The sequence below is a fragment of the Triturus cristatus genome, chromosome 8 (genome assembly GCF_964204655.1).
Source record: "Triturus cristatus chromosome 8, aTriCri1.1, whole genome shotgun sequence".
Taxonomy (NCBI): Eukaryota; Metazoa; Chordata; class Amphibia; order Caudata; family Salamandridae; genus Triturus; species Triturus cristatus.
This window is the reverse complement of record NC_140591.1, coordinates 621496606-621512493: the sequence shown is the minus strand read 5'-3', so window position 1 is coordinate 621512493 and position 15888 is coordinate 621496606. Positions and strand designations below refer to the sequence as shown.

Below are 15888 nucleotides of genomic sequence, written 5' to 3'. Positions count from 1 at the left end.
CGCTATATAAATATATGTGTCTCTACATTTTATATATATCTGATCACCAGATGCACTTTGGTTTCCTGTGTGTCTAGGACAATGTCTGAAATGCTGATGGCTGCCTGTGATTGCACACGTGGACCAGCGCCCCCAGCTTGTCATCTGCTTGCCAGACCAGATCTCTGTTTTTCTGCTTATCTGAGGCCCGTTCAAAGACTTCACTCACAGTTGGTCTCGTCAGAGGAGTCTTTCATCTAGGAGACCATTTTTATCTGAACCGTCCTCCTGTGACAGCTACACCCAAAAAGGGTGATTAAAAATGCTGCTTACAGAAAGGAAAACCTATATATTTCCCCAAATATCCCATATCTGTGGAACGCATTGGATGAAACCGATCCTCTCTATCTTAAACTCAATAGTCTGCATATTTGCAACGTGTTTTCCTGCTCTGGTGGGAGCTGGCCAACGCTCAACATTTATTATTGATATGTGTAGAGTATTTGAACTTACTTCATGTACCAATATTTTCAGGAGTGCGTGAAAAAAGCTTTTCAGCTATGGAAACGTCATTTTAATCATCATGTAATAAACTCACGTCATCCTCTATGATAATTGAAACAAATAAAATAAAATAAACAAGCAAGTGATGTGCTGTGGAAATACACACACATATATATAATATATGTATAAATATATATATGTGTACATATATTAACACATAAAAGACATATCCCCTTAGTTAGGAGAAGGCCTGCAATCAATTCCTTGGGATATTTCATCTATTCAGCACTTGTTCATATATAAACACATATATAGTTATACATATATGTGTATATATATATATATATATATATATATATATATATATATATATATATATATATATATATATATATATATATATATATGTGCATATATACATACATACATACATATATATATGCACATACATATATATTTTTACAAATATTATATATATGTGTGTATATATATGTGTATATATAAACACACATATATACACACACACACACATATAAATATGTATATATATATACATATATATATATATATATATATAGAGAGAGAGAGAGAGAGAGAGAGGGGGGGGGGAGGGAGAGAGAGGGGGTGAGAGAGAGAAGAATGGAGGGATGTGGAAATGTGATAAAGACAAAGTGTGGTGTCATGCTAAAGCTATAAGACAAGGATGTGGGTTTAGGATGTCAATGTACGAGGGATGCAGGAACATGATAAGGATGATAATGAGGGGGTATGGAGATATATGATAAAGGCAATAAAGGAAGGACATGACATTACAAGAGGTGAATACTTTTTCAGCTGGAAACAGGACAAGCAGAAGGCTCAAAAATTGAATCTAGGAATATTGTTCACCAAAAGAGCAGTGCGTTTGTTGGACATTCTTTCAGCGGAACTTCTGACCTGCAAAGAAAAGCAATAAATTACCTCTAAGAAGGCTGAGAAAAATATAATGACCCAATAGTACAGACAAGGAAGTTAAAGCTGGAGACCATACATGTCAAGAACAGTCATAAGATCAATAGATGTGTGGCCCAGTTGGCACTTATCGTCTGCTGTGTTTGTGAAACTCCAGAAGTTGTGTGTGTGCACTGTTTTACAGTGGAACTGTTCTAAAAACATACAATGCAGATGTTTTATAACTTATTCTGCAAATCTTATATTTATAAGTAAACATATATCTGTATTAAGCGTAGCCTAAAGAGGAACAGTGCTGTTCAGTCAACTTTGTGTAAAAAAAGGAAACCGTAGTTTTGTGGGCTCGCCAACGGTCACATTGTAGCATAGTGCTATTGCGCACAACAGGACATTTCCACTGTATTTATATGTACCTCTGTAAAAATAAAATAGTAATAATCCTCTATTGTGGAATTGGCCCATTCTCATGCTTTTAGCATTCGACCATCACCAAAGGAGCTCTGCATTTACAGGAAGCTACTTTCCTGCACCACTTGGTGCAGGCCAGGGTCCAACAAATGCAGAATATACTGATGCCCTTCCATCTTGCAAATTCAGCAGTTGCGTGACTACACAATACTGCACTTTGAAGATGCTGCCAGGAAAACTGGTATGTCCCCTTTGTCGTTGGACGTCTTGGGCACTTTGCAGCTCCTACACAATAGACATTCATTGTGAGTTTGGACTTATTTATTGTTTTCATTAAATTGCATTCACAAAGATGCCCATAAAAATGAGAACCTTCTCATTTCTAGTATGTATAGTGGATTAATAATACATACAAATGAATAATGCTAGAATCCAAAGCATGACACAACAAGCCGTCCTTTCTACTAATGTATTCCCTTCCTTCAATCTCTCCCACAGTCATCCTGTGTGATTTTTGGGATCTTCCTCTAAACTGCTGTTAAAAACTCTTAAATTTGCAAACATTCACTCTGGCAGAAGTTGTTTCCAGACCCTGGACTGAAACTCATGTCTACTATTTTCAGAAAGCTATTACTATTTTAGGATTAACCTTAGAAAAACTGCCCTATTCATGGATTTTCTCTAGTTGCAAGTTCTGTCTTTGACTCAGATGTCACATATTCTGATTCTGTGCCATTTGTGCCTATTGATGGGCGCCATGTGTGGACCTAAACTGACCGTAGATGCACAAAACGATTTATGAGTCAATCCTCTGCTGCTGATGTAATTTCAGCTGAGTGTGCACTGTCTGGAGTGCAGTGCATTGCCAGTGTTTGCATTAAAGTGTGTGATCAGTGGACAGCTGTCTTGTGCTGCCCATGCTGTGTCTAGCTGTTTTTAATGAAATGTAAGTTTGTGATACTGCTCTTCTTACTGTGTTTGTTATTTGTAGCTGCCCTTCTCCAGGCGTTTGCTGTACGTAGATGCCTTTTTGCCATGTGCGCTGTGTAGCAGTCCTAAATTCAGTGTGTGGCGTGAAAAGGTGTGTGTTCTAAGTGTAGATACCTATGTTACTTATAATGTAAAGGGAAGAGGCTGTAACACGCTGGATTCAAGGAATGGGCAATCAGTTCACTGAGGGTAGATTTCTCTGGTTTATAGAGGCCCAAATGTACTATGGTATCCAGAAATGATAAATTCCTCGTCTACTAATGATGACTGAAGTGGCTAGATTGTCCTGGCCAGAATCCCGTCAATAACCAAAGACAGCAACAACTTTAAAAGTTGTTTGAAACACAACATCTAGTAAACATGCAATACCTAACCTACATAAGGCACTGTATGTGGACTTTATCTCAATCCCAATCCCCTTCAAATTAGGGTGGAAAACGAATGGTGCTACATCCCAATCGGGGTCAGAGTTAGATGGAGCTTGTAACCAGGTCAAGTCTGTGTCCTATACTGCCAGATTTAACCATACACAATTACATTCATCCACAGATCCAATTAATTTCATCCTTCAAGAAAGAAGTCAAAGTACTCCCTACAAACAAATTTCTTCCCTAGATCCTAAGAAACCCATCTGGATTCCACAATTTTCCTCATGACTACGGCATACCGACTACTTTGTGTTTTTCAACTTCTCAGTCCTGACACTACCCTCACTCTTCTCGACACTGCATGATCCTGCAGTTTGCTTGACTATGATACTTTTGTTCTTATTGGTTTATCTCTTCAGTTCTTTGAACATTGTAAAGCTTACTCTTCCTTTCCGGGTACTACTTTAGCCATGATTTTTCCCGAATATTATATTTTTGTTATTATTGCTGTGCTCTCTGTTTACTTGTAAAGCCCTCTGATACCCGTAAGGGTCATGCTCGCGATATATAAAACTATCAAAATAAAAACTTATGCCTGAAGTTTACCACTGTAGGGAACACCTGTGCCCAAGAAAGTGGGAGCTGGGCACTGATTTTATTTGTGTGGTCTGGTCACATATGGTGTTACAAGGTTAATGGGGGAAAATGTTGAGACCACAAGCTGTAGTGGGCAAAGTGGTGGAAAAAAAGTTTGATCTCCTTAAAGACTGGCACAGGAGGCTAAAAAAGAAAAATTAAATATAGATGTGCAGGTTTATGCCTGGTGTTGACCAGAAGATTGATAAAATACTGGCTGCAGCCTACAGGCCATCCTGCAGCCCAACGGGCCATCAGTGGAAGCCTGGCTCTGAGGCGTTCTTGAATGATCCGGTGGCTGAACAGCTGCATGTGCTTAAAACACGAACTGATCATAAAACTGGTGAAGATTTGGCCACCTGGTTAAAAGTGATGTAAAATATATGGCCTTCGCCTGGTGATTTGCTGCTTTAAACAATATTCTCTTTTCTAATCAAAGACTGTATTCGTAGGTTGATTTTAGTTTGAAGAAGGAAGCGATCATGTTGATCTAACGACACGCTAAAATGGGAGATGTTTCTTAATGTTTGCATTTGATAGGCTTATTGGGATTCAACTATGATGTAATTAACTTTTTCTACTTTACATACTTTGCTATGTGTAAACACTAATATTTTTTTTAAACAATTTTAAAATAAAATGTTGTGAGCGACGTACATCGTTTTTTCTGGTGCAGTGTTGTGTGTGTAGTTGTCTTTTTCTAGTGTTGTGTGTTCTGTATATGTGTTGCAGAACATGTGTGACCTGGACGGGTGTTTACCAGTAAGATGAGCAGAAGGGGCGACATCTGTGCAGGGAAAGAAAAACTTACTTCATACACGCCTATGTTTGGGACATTAAAATAGGTCCTGTGTGTACATTATGATATTTGCTTTCCTGTGATTGTGCAACATGCTCTGTGTAGCTGTGCGCCAGAACATGTGCTATGCTCAATGTGTATTACTATATTTAATATGTATATTTATTTATTTGGAGTTTTTTTAAAGCACTACCTGTCTGCTTTGGGTTCAGGGAGCTAGTTGGGGCACATGGTCTAATCGATGAAGGGACGGTCCTAGCTGGAAACTCTTGAATAACTGATTCATCAATCACTTTTTCTGATTTTCCAATGGCTCTGTTGACATGTGAGCAGTATGTAGAGGACTTTTATGCAGTGTGTTTTAGATGTGCAATTTGACTGCTTGCATTTTTTCGTGGTATGAGAAGCTATGATGCTGTGTTATCCTTGTGTGGCTAACCTGTGTGAAGCAGTTCTGTGTTGTGTTCTGCTTGTAACAGTGCCAATTTAAGTTGTTGCATTGAGTTCAGCTGATCATGTAACACCCTAGTGTGTTCCTGTTTCTGGTGTGCTCTATGTCCAGCTATAGATTGCTGAAGCGGTGACTGTTCTGCTCTGGGTGTCTTTTATGTGGCAACCATGAGCATGTATTAGCTCTCTTGGTTCCTGTGTACATCGGTGTGTCAAAGTACACCCGCCTCCAGTGCTGTGGTTGTGTGTGCTGTGTGAGTCTCTGTACTGGCTCACTTTGTTATCCAGGGTGTGTTTTGTTGCTCGTCAAGGCACTGACAGATATTAGTTGCCTGTCTGACACTACCGTATTACTGCGATGCCTTAATTGTGGTAACAACACAGTTGTGATGTCACAATCTATGGTTATCATATGTCGTAGGCTGATATATCTATCTATATATCATTACTAAAGTCGTGTGATGTCTCTAATGGGGTCTGGTGACATTTGCACACCACTCTGTCTGTTGAGTTGAGCTCTCTCTGTTGTGGTGCGTGTCCTGTTAGGTCTCTGTTGCATTGTGTGCTATGTGTGGCTGTTAGAGGAGAAGTCCTTGTGTGTAGCTGTAAGTTGCATCCATGCGTGGTGAGTTGGCTCACTAGTTTGCTGTCGTTGCGTGTACTACGTGTTGCTGTTTGTTGGTGCACCGTGTGCCGACACAGACTCTGCAGTCTGTTCTGCATTTGTGTCGTTCTGCTGCTGGCGCAGGGTGTACTCTGCATGCAGCTCGTGTTCCTGTCCCTTCCGCTCTGCCCGTGTGCGCTTTTACACAGAGGAGGGGCAGTGCGTGCCTGTCCTATCTCTCTCCCCGGCTGCGCTCTGAGCGTGTGTGTGCTCTTCACGCTTTACCTCTCCTCTCTCAGGCCCAGCCCCCTCTCGGTGCTGGCGGGGCGCCGGCGGCAGTGAATGTGAGAGCCCCGCAGAGCCAATGAGCTGGGACCGGATGCGCCATATCCTGCGGGACAACAAGCCTCTGTTCCTGCTCACATCCACATGACGCCATTCACCGCAGCCTGAGCCGCGGCAGCCCGGCCCCCGGAAACACGGCCAGGGGAGGGAGCGCAGCCCAGAGCCCGAGCGCAGGCACAGCCCGGCGCACAACAACAGGAGGAGGCAGACACCCAGAGACCCCGCGACCTGCGCACAAACTGTGGGGGCACGAGACCTGCACATAGCGCCAGCGCAAAGCACTCAACAGGAGCTGCAGAGAGCAGCAGAGACCTGCAACCCCAGCACTCGGCAAGAGCCAGACAACACTCAGACCGGCACAAGGAGGCAAAGCTTGCCCCGCACAGCCAGCTATCTGCAACCGCTCGCAGCCGGACTCCATACTCCAGAACACGCTGCTTTAATATCTTCTTATCTTGTTGCTTGAAGGGAACGTGCACCAGGATTCCAGCTCGGATTTGTTTGCCGTGGATTCTTTGTTTTAGCTACTTTTCGGATGGATTGCAGGCTGCTCTAGTTTGGGAAACTTGTGGCTGCTTTTGATTTCTTTTTGTTTTGCTCGATCGCTGGGGCTAGAGCCGAAGATCAGCCTGCGATCTTGAAGCTTCCTGCCCCGGACATGTGCGGCGCAGGCCTGGCAGTCCAGCGGTTCTAGTGGGACCCGGGATAAGGGGGGGTCTCCCACGGCCTACACACGGCCCCTCTCCCCACGGCGCGTGCATAGCCGGACGCAGAGTGACGGCCGCCGAGCCCCCCGCGACACCGCCATTGAGTGCCAGGGGAGGATCTCAGCGCTGGAATCTGCATGGAAAGGCGTGCGAGATGGTAAATAACACTTCTTTCAATCCCCCACAAAAATGTGCCATTGATTCTATCGCATAAGCGTTTTAGAAGAACATACCAACTAATTTCACAATGTTTTAATCGTCTTCTGTCTCTGCAGCTGTGTTCATCGCTTTACTAGTCTTTAAACTTAGAACTCTGCAGTAGTTTTAAGCGCTTTTGTTTCTTTTACGAATCGTGCCCATAGGCCAACCATTTTCTTTACAAGGGTTTAGCCTTTTCACTCGTGAGTCTTTATCGAGTGAGCAGGTTTTAATTAATAAAAAGTAACTTGTGCACAGAACGTGCATCTATCTGCCTATCTACCTAAAGAGTGTTTTATTCAGTGTTGGTAGGAGGCCTACTGTAAACTTACTGAACTGTTTTGTGTTAGTTTCCTCCACCACAGTGCTGCGATTTCTCTCCCGAGTGATCCGTAGTTGGGTCACCAGTGCCCTCTTAGCCGGGTCCTGCGGGTTTGCCGCGGGCCTGTGGTAGCCCTCATGTTCACTGTCCCTACCAGGGCTCAACAATTCTGCACCATTTTTTGCTGTTTGGAATCGGCCTCTATAACTCCCAGCAACTTTATCCCTTTGACAATTGATATGTTTGCACCGCGTCTTCCAGTCGTTATTGCTAAGACTGTATTGTTTTCTGCGAAGTTGCAGTAGAGCTGTCTTTGGTTGCAGTGTGGGACAGATGATGAAACAATGCAAGACTCCTGGAATGTTGCAGCACGTTTGCACGTTCAGCACTGGTGCAAAGAATGACAACTCCCACTGGTGTATTTGTGTGGGAGTGTAGGCCTTCTTCGTTATTTACTATACGTGCTGCTGTTTAGCCCGTCTTCATTTTTTCGCTTAAAAATACAACCCGTTCCAACGCATTACACCCATTGAAAGTTAGCCATTTACACACACACACCACCTCCCTCGTGGGGGTTGCCAGATGTTGGCATGTCTGCCACCTCTCAGTGGCTGGTTCAATGCATTCGTCTTGAAGGCAACTAACGTGTGGTGGTTTTCATGCCCACTATTCCAGGGCATACACTGTGCGATCAAAAATGATGTAACAAATGTCTGCATCTATTTTCATCAGGGCCTGTTCACAAAATGGTGCCCACCACATGAAAAGTCGGGGCAGGTGGCCTGCTGCAACACATACCTGCCGCCTCTTGGAGACAGCCTCTCACTGCACTGGCCTTTTCATCTGCCATACCCCGTTTTCACCGTCCTCTGTACCCCCACGCATGTGAAAGGAGCGCCGAGGGCATGGCCCTTGTTTACACCCCGGATGGCCGCTGTGTGAACTGTCTGCAGCCAGGGCCTGCAGGACAGATCTGCAGGGGTGTCGGTGGGCGCTCACATCTGTGTGTGGGGTGGAGGTGGCAGGCTGGAAGTGGGGGGAGCTGATTTGTTATGTTGAAAACTTCCCGAGGGCACCGCATTGTCATTCACTGAGCAGGGGGGAAGCTGGCTGTAAGCCACAAAGGAGGCAGAGTACTATGTAAATATCCGAGAGGGGGTGGAAGGTGTGTATGTGGCTGGGGGAGGGCGGCACTTCCTGCCATTTGAATTGCCTATTGAGAGATGTGCAGAGGGGGTTGCTGAAAAGATAAAGGGGAAGAGGCCCCTTGTTCACCTCCCGAGTTCCTTTGTCAGGCCTTGAAGGGCAAAGATTTGGAAGGTCACATTTGGGCTTGACAAGAGTAAGTCCTAAAAGTTGTGTGGAGGGTGCATTTTGTAGTTGCGGGGGCTGGAGCTTACAAAGGCCCACACAGTCGGCCCAGTGCAGTGCAAGTTACCCCCCCCCCCCCCCCTACTGAACCCCCTCAATTCTTTTAGTTTGGTTTCTGCCAAACTTTCGGCCAGGTCATTTTGGGTCACTGTTTATTCATTTACATTTCATAAGGGCCTTCAAATAAGAAAGCGTGCAAGGTGGATGCCTAGCTCCAATGCTCTGGTTTAAAGGAACTCTACACCACTGTACACGGGCGCCCTCATTCACCCAGCCTTGCCCACACAGGATTGACCGAAAAGTAGCACTTGGAGACGAAAAGATTTGACCACAATCACTTGGGCCGGGATTACACCTACGGGTTCTACAGGTTGTAATTAAACAATGCCCCTAGTTTAATCATTTTAGTGTATCAGTACAGGAACTTGATTGTGGAAGCTCATAGATGAGTTATACATATTGAATAGCTACCCCTCCTTTTAAATGAATACCTTTAGGGTCCGTTTTCTGTGTTATCAGTTTTTTTTTATTTCTCAATGCAGTCTTGTGCAGAAGACGATCGGAATGCCGCTTGCAACAAGTGTGCGGAGCAGATACCACCAGAATAAAGCACTCCAAGCATATACCACCCTCGCTTTAGTCCTTAATCGATAAGGCACTAGCAGAGTGTGGGGGGGGGGGGGGGTTCAAGTAAAACTTGTCCTGTAGGTAAAACAGTGCCCCCACTAAAGGGAAACTAATTTGTTTTTATCTATTCACCTATGGAGTCTAAGCAGTTCATGAGTTGTGTTCGCATTCTGCGTAACCGAATACATAACAAAAATTATAATCTGGTGATGGGGAACTGAAAGCACCAGGGGATAACACGATGTGGCCCCGGTTAAACCCTGGCCCCGTTGGAACAGGTGACTTTAGAGCAAACCTTTCCCAAAACCCACAGATTTCACGAACCCTATGCATCCCCGAAAAGTATACCCCGTGTTCGCTTTTCTAATTAATACCGAGTCAAAAATCGGAATCCGCTCCAGCTTTTTCATATTCACCCTTTGGGTGGGGCACCTAGTTTAATAATATTGCACCATAATGTTGGTTTACTCTCGCCCGGCCCACCAGTTTTGTGCCCGTATGGGATATTGCAAAAACATAACTGTTACGCTCGCCTTACCTACTGCTCACAGCCGCAACAAAACTGTGCAAAATGTAGTCTCTCTTGTTGCACCCACGGAAACGTCATATGGCCCCAGCCGTGACCACGCAATGCGATTCACTGATTTGCGGTGTATGTCGGCGCCCCCACCCCACTTGTGTCTGCTTACTTCGCTCTTGTATTCAAATGCATTCTGTTTAGTTTTGCAAGTGTGAGCTCCCTTCCCTCCAGAAACAAAAGGGCATTGTTGTGTATGGAGGTCAGATGTAAATGATACACGCGCTGCTATCTTCTCCCGGCTCCGCTGAAGGCTGGGCAGTACAAAGAGGCGCTTACACATGAGTCTGACCCACTTTAGCATGTAGAAGGCTTTCTCGCGACCCAGAAAGTGCAACGTGGACTTCCCACCCGGCACTTCCATTTTGCGGCCCTCCCCCTCCTTTTTTCCCCAACCGGTTCAGGTGTTCCAATTAAACCGATGGTTGGCTTCAGCTTTCTAACAAGGAGTAGGGCGCTCGTGTACAATGGCAAGGCAGCAGTTTACCATATCACGATTATGGCACTATTTATATGAACAATGTACTAAAAAACGATGTTTTTTAATAGTGTTCAGGGATTTTCATACTGGGGGGTAGAGCATGAACCTAAATTCAAAGCTGACAAGTGGAGCACAAAAAATGATGGGGCGGAGGTTCACATCATATGTTTATAACATTGCTGAGGGCTAATGGAAGCGGGGCATGCTAGAGAGTTTGGGGCGCTGTGATTTTGCGCGAAGATAAGCGCCCTCATCTGCTTACAGAAGTGACATTATGTTATTCTTGTGAGGTACACCATATCTCAGAGTGGTAGTAAGCACGCACGGCCCGCGCATGTTAACATGGAGTGTAGTTCATACATCACTTTTAATACAGAGGCGAGCCTCTCTAGCGTAATAAGATTTACTGTTGTAGGTATTTTTTTTTTTTACCTAGTCCTTCTTTGCTTTCTCTTCGAAAATCAGCGAAAGACTCCCGGAATAAGCTGCTCAATTGCTACCTGCCGCTTATCGAGTACCCAGCAGATGGGTACAGTCGAGATGGTGTAAATGATGTGAAGGTAGTTGTTTATCTGACCCACGGCGTATGCAGACGTGCCCCTCCATTAAAGCCCTGTAATAACTCCCTTGGGGCGTCTAGTGACATGTACGCAGCCCTCGGGCATCTGCTCCTTATCTACGTGGGGTGTTAGGGCCCTTTCTGTTAGGGCCATTTGAAACTCTCAGTCCATAGATACACCGTATGCATCCCCTGTGTTTCATTTCAGTATAGGTTTTTTTTATTCTGTAATTAATGAGTTGAAATGCTCACAAGGGTGTCACCCCAATTACGCATTTAAGACCACCGTGGTCCCAAAACGTAACATCAAGTAATCCATGAACGATGACAGACCACATGCTGCCGTGCCATTGACACAGCTGTAGTCCAGAGACATCGGAAGAACTAGTTCAATATGCCACCAGGCTAAGCCCTCCCCACCGTGCAGTCTATTCTCATTATGGGCGAAATTAGGCAATAATGAGGAATGCATTGCATTACTGTCATCAGCAGGTTCAATGGGCTAGTTTTAAGGTTCGTCAGTATGTTCAACGAGTTGGTATTTGCAATGAAATGCATTTGTGATGCGGCTGTGGTGTTGCAATTTATGATGTGGTTGTGACTGTACTCTCCTCTTTCCCTTGCAGGGTCTCAGATGTGTTCTAGTGCTGCTCCAGTGACTGCTATTTGGGGAACTGATGGAGACGCGGGTTCATCATGGCGGCAGTGGGGCCCAGCCCTTTCTGCCCTCCCGGCGAGACCCAGGAAGGCAGCATGGGGATGCCGACCCCAGAGACTTCCTGGCCCAGCAAGTCCACATCCTGTCTTTGGATCAAATCCGCACCATACGAAACACTAATGAGTACACTGAGGGGCCCACCGTGGCCCCGCGGCCTGGGACAAAGCCTGGCCCCCGGACAGTGGGCCAACCCAAAAGCGAAAGGACCCCTGGATTTAGCGAGCAGCGACAGCACAGCAGGGTCCAGCAGCAGCCAGCCCCCCCTTGCCCCCGAGCCCCTCTGTCCCGGTCCACCAGCACGGGCAGCAGTGGCTCCCGAGGCAGCACACGGACGAGCACGAGCAGCGCCTCTTCAGAGCACAGACTCTTGAGCTCCTCGTTTTCCTCTTCCGGACTTGCCCCCGAGCAGGTTATCCGGGTGCAGCCCAAGGGCGACCTCAAGACGGACGTTCTAAAGCCCCTCAGTAGGCCAGAGCTGGGTGCGCACTCGTACCGCTGCGAGGACTGTGGGAAGTGCAAGTGCCGGGAGTGCACGTGCCCGCGGACCCTGCCCTCGTGCTGGATCTGCGACAAGCAGTGCCTGTGCTCGGCGCAGAGCGTGTTGGACTACGGCACATGCGTGTGCTGCGTGAAGGGGCTCTTCTACCACTGCTCCACCGACGACGAGGACGACTGTTTCGACAAGCCATGCTCGTGCACCCAGGCTCACTGCTGCGCCCGCTGGTCTGCCATGGGTGCCCTGTCCCTGCTGCTGCCCTGCCTGTGCTGTTACCTGCCCGGCAAAGGGTGCCTCTTGCTCTGCCAGGGCTGCCACGACAGACTCAACAGACCCGGTTGCCGCTGCAAGCACTCAAACACTGTGTGCTGCAAGGCCCCCAGCGTGCCCCCCAGGAACCCTGAAAAGCCCACATAGCAGCAGATGCGGGCAGGATTTGTACAGTAACACGACTGTTACGTCTAACACAAATATGCAACCAACTAAACCTTTCTAACCCTGGCACAGTGAGCAGGAGGGTTGGGGTGGTGTACTTTGCTGTTTGCAGTGACACGCTTTTTCTGTGTGTGCCTTCCTAACTCTGTAGCTTGTTCTCTATGGAGCTCAACAATTTGATCCAGTATTCTGTGATCTCACCTCCCCCTCCCACTTCCCCATGCCCCCCCCCCCTCCCACCCACCCGCCGCATAAGCTAAAGCAACAACGACACTCCTTGGCAGCTCTGTCGTCTGTGAATAGTACCTGCAAAAATTTGTAAAGTAGCAAAGGGATTTTTTTCATTGTTTTCTGCCAGAGATAATGTGCTATATTTTTGTACATATGATATTTACAACTGTGAAGAATGGTGCCATAATCATAGCACAGTCACAAATATTATACTAATATGTTGTACTACATTCAGCTGAATGTGAATCACCAGTCAGTATGTCTTTTTAGATTGTACTTTGCCTTATGGAAACTTGCTATTCCCAGACTCTGATTTTACCCCCTTGAACTTCATGTATATTGTACAGTTGCGGTAAAAAAAATCTGCCTTTATTTTCTAATTTTTCCAACATATTGTCTAGTGTAAAGAATATTTATTTGAAGTTTTATTATTTTATAAAAAAGAAATATTTATTTTAAGAGGCATCTTGCGAATGTCGCCTCCTTTTTTTAAAATGAGGACGCCATAGTTGCTGCAAACAGTGGTGAAAGATGCATATGTTCACTATAAAATAGAAAATATATTAACGTTTGAAATTTCAACACGAGTTTGCGTTTTCATTTTTTGTAACTCCTCTTATCACTTGGCCACTTTTCTGTACATTTCTTCTAGTTTTGCGACCTTTTCCTTCACAGGGAGTGGGAGGGATAACTCACAAGGTGGCTGTCCATATCTATTGAAAGTATGTGAAAATCTTTAGGGAAAAAAAAGTATTTTTTTCCCCCTCAAGAATGAAAGGTAAAGGTGAACATTATCGTGGAAAGATAGTAACATTTCAAATGTTATCGCAGAATACACAAACTACAGAAAAGACATTCACTGTGTTTATTGTCTAGGTGTCTCAGAATTGAAAATGCGAGCTCCATACTACACCTAACTTCTCTGCCCCCATGTAAATCTCCCCGATGGCTGTTATTTTTCCCTCGCCCATATTGCCCAATGCACTTTATGCATTCTGATGTTAAATGTCCCTGTGCCCATATATCACCACTTGGACCCGAATTGCGTGTCCTGGAGCTAGTCTCCGCCCACCCAACAGCACTTCACTTCCCATTAGCCGATTCATGACCCTGACAGAGCGCACGCCCTCACGCACGCACGCACACTCACGCACATGCAAATACTAATATACCCTACAGTAAGATTAATGGGAGGCAGCGCTGCCCATTCTGCGCCTAAAGTTAGGGGAAACGCCCAGTGTTTGACTTTGAGTGACTGACTGGTGCTGGGAGACTTCTCAGTTACTGTTTACTACTTAGCCCAGCAAACAAATCTGCATTACATATTAATTAAGGCGGGCCTGCACCAGAATCCAAAACATGCATGATCTACAGGTATGGAGTAAGACATTGAAGGAAAAATGTAGTTACGTTTTCGAATGTTTTTTAAAATTTATTATGTAGTTGCTGTGCTGCATAAGGGTTCAGGGATCATATATGAAGTCCCTTGTGTGAGGGGTAAACCGTTTTTAAGATAAATGATCTTGTGCCTGTTCAAAGTAAGCAATGCTTAAAAAAAACTTGCAGATCACATTGCAAGAGTCTTCAAAAATGTTATCTGCTCAACTAGAGACACATTCCTTGCCGCTTGCAGGGCTTGTCACCTCTAGAAAATTGCCTTCCAACTAAGGTCAAAAAGCTCCCAGTGCCAAGTTTCCCGCCCGGAAGCCTGGGAAATGATTTACCTGGCTTTATTAGCAAACTATCATTTCCTGTTCAGGGCGTTCGTTTCCAAGTCTGCAGGCAGAAATCTTTTCAAAAGGAACGATTTTTTCTTTTCAACAAAACACGGAGCCCTCTCGCAGAGCTCTTTCTCTCAGCCATCATTTTTTTTTTTTAAATTTTTTTTTTTTAAAGAATATCCTGAATTTTGTAATTGTTGTTAACATTTAGACTCCAGGGCCACGGAGTGTTGCTTGGCCTTTAATGGATTGCCTTTAAACGCAGTGATCGGCATCGTGCACGCCTTCTGATGTGGGCCTGCCGTGTTGAAAGCTCTTCTCCTCGGGTCTCTGAGTGTGCTGCTAATCCATCATCACGTGAAACAAAAAAGCCATGCAGGCCCTGGCTCGTTTGCTAATCAGAAATAGCTGGTGTGCAAGCCTTCTATTTTTCACGTGTGTGCAGTCCAGGAAGAGATTGTGTTTCACACCACCCACTAACTGTCTTCCTTAATGTAAACATCTAATACTCGTTTGGAACAAATGGGCCAACCGACAGGGGACTGCTGTTTTTTTGAGTAAACTGGAGAATTTTGAGCATGGGTTTTAGGCCAATATTCGTTCAACATCATTTTGGTTTCAACTTAAATCTCCAGGGAAAAATCTCAGCAAAGGTACCGCAATATCTGCTGGAATAGGAAGCACATTTTGAAATTATAGTGAAAATCATGTTGATGTTTATTAGATCAGTGTAAAAAAAAAAAAACATTGAAGTACATCAAAGTACATCAAACCACACTCTGTGGGCTTGAAAATCTTTGGAAATTGGGGCCTTAATATTTATTATTCTACGTTCTGCAGTGTTAAGAATCAAGCTAATTGATATATGGTGGGTCTCTGACCACATCTCTTGTTAGCCACAATTCATAAGTTCTGATGTCAAGGTCTTCATCTCTCGCACATCTCTCATCTGCCTTTCTGTGTCTTGATAAAGGGTTTCTGTAGCATTGCATACCTTCCTCAACATTTAATCTTTTCTAGTGATTGCTCCAAACAGTTATAGGCAGGGCCGCTGGAATTATGTTATTTCGCTGTTGTGATATTTTCTGCATAATTATGAATTTCCTGCATAATATGCAGCTTATAACAAAAATACATTTGCTCCTAGCTCAACCATATCAAAAGTTACTAAATATGCAGCAACCATGTTGGTGCACAGTGGGAGGGCCTTTGCAAAAGTTGACTGGTTACCTTTCTGTAGCTTATTACTATATTTTCTTGTTAAACTTGTACTAATGAGGTGAAACTTTTGCAGAGAACGTGTTAATATGTGTAAAAATGACAAAATAATTAAGTAATGCTATCACAACATTTGTGGTATTTTCCTGCATGATTTGCCTATTGCAGTATTCTTTAGTCCACCGTACAGCAT

At 44.8% G+C, this 15888-nt stretch overlaps 1 protein-coding gene across 1 annotated transcript; it reads left to right on the top strand.

Annotated features, from left to right (window-relative positions):
• Positions 1-6108: 6108 nt before the first annotated feature.
• Positions 6109-13338, top strand: SPRY2 (sprouty RTK signaling antagonist 2). The gene is made up of 2 exons (XM_085622089.1): positions 6109-6898; positions 11503-13338. Exon 2 carries the CDS (start codon positions 11554-11556, stop codon positions 12505-12507), a length of 954 nt encoding a protein of 317 aa, XP_085478215.1. The 5' UTR covers positions 6109-6898; positions 11503-11553; the 3' UTR covers positions 12508-13338.
• Positions 13339-15888: the final 2550 nt, after the last annotated feature.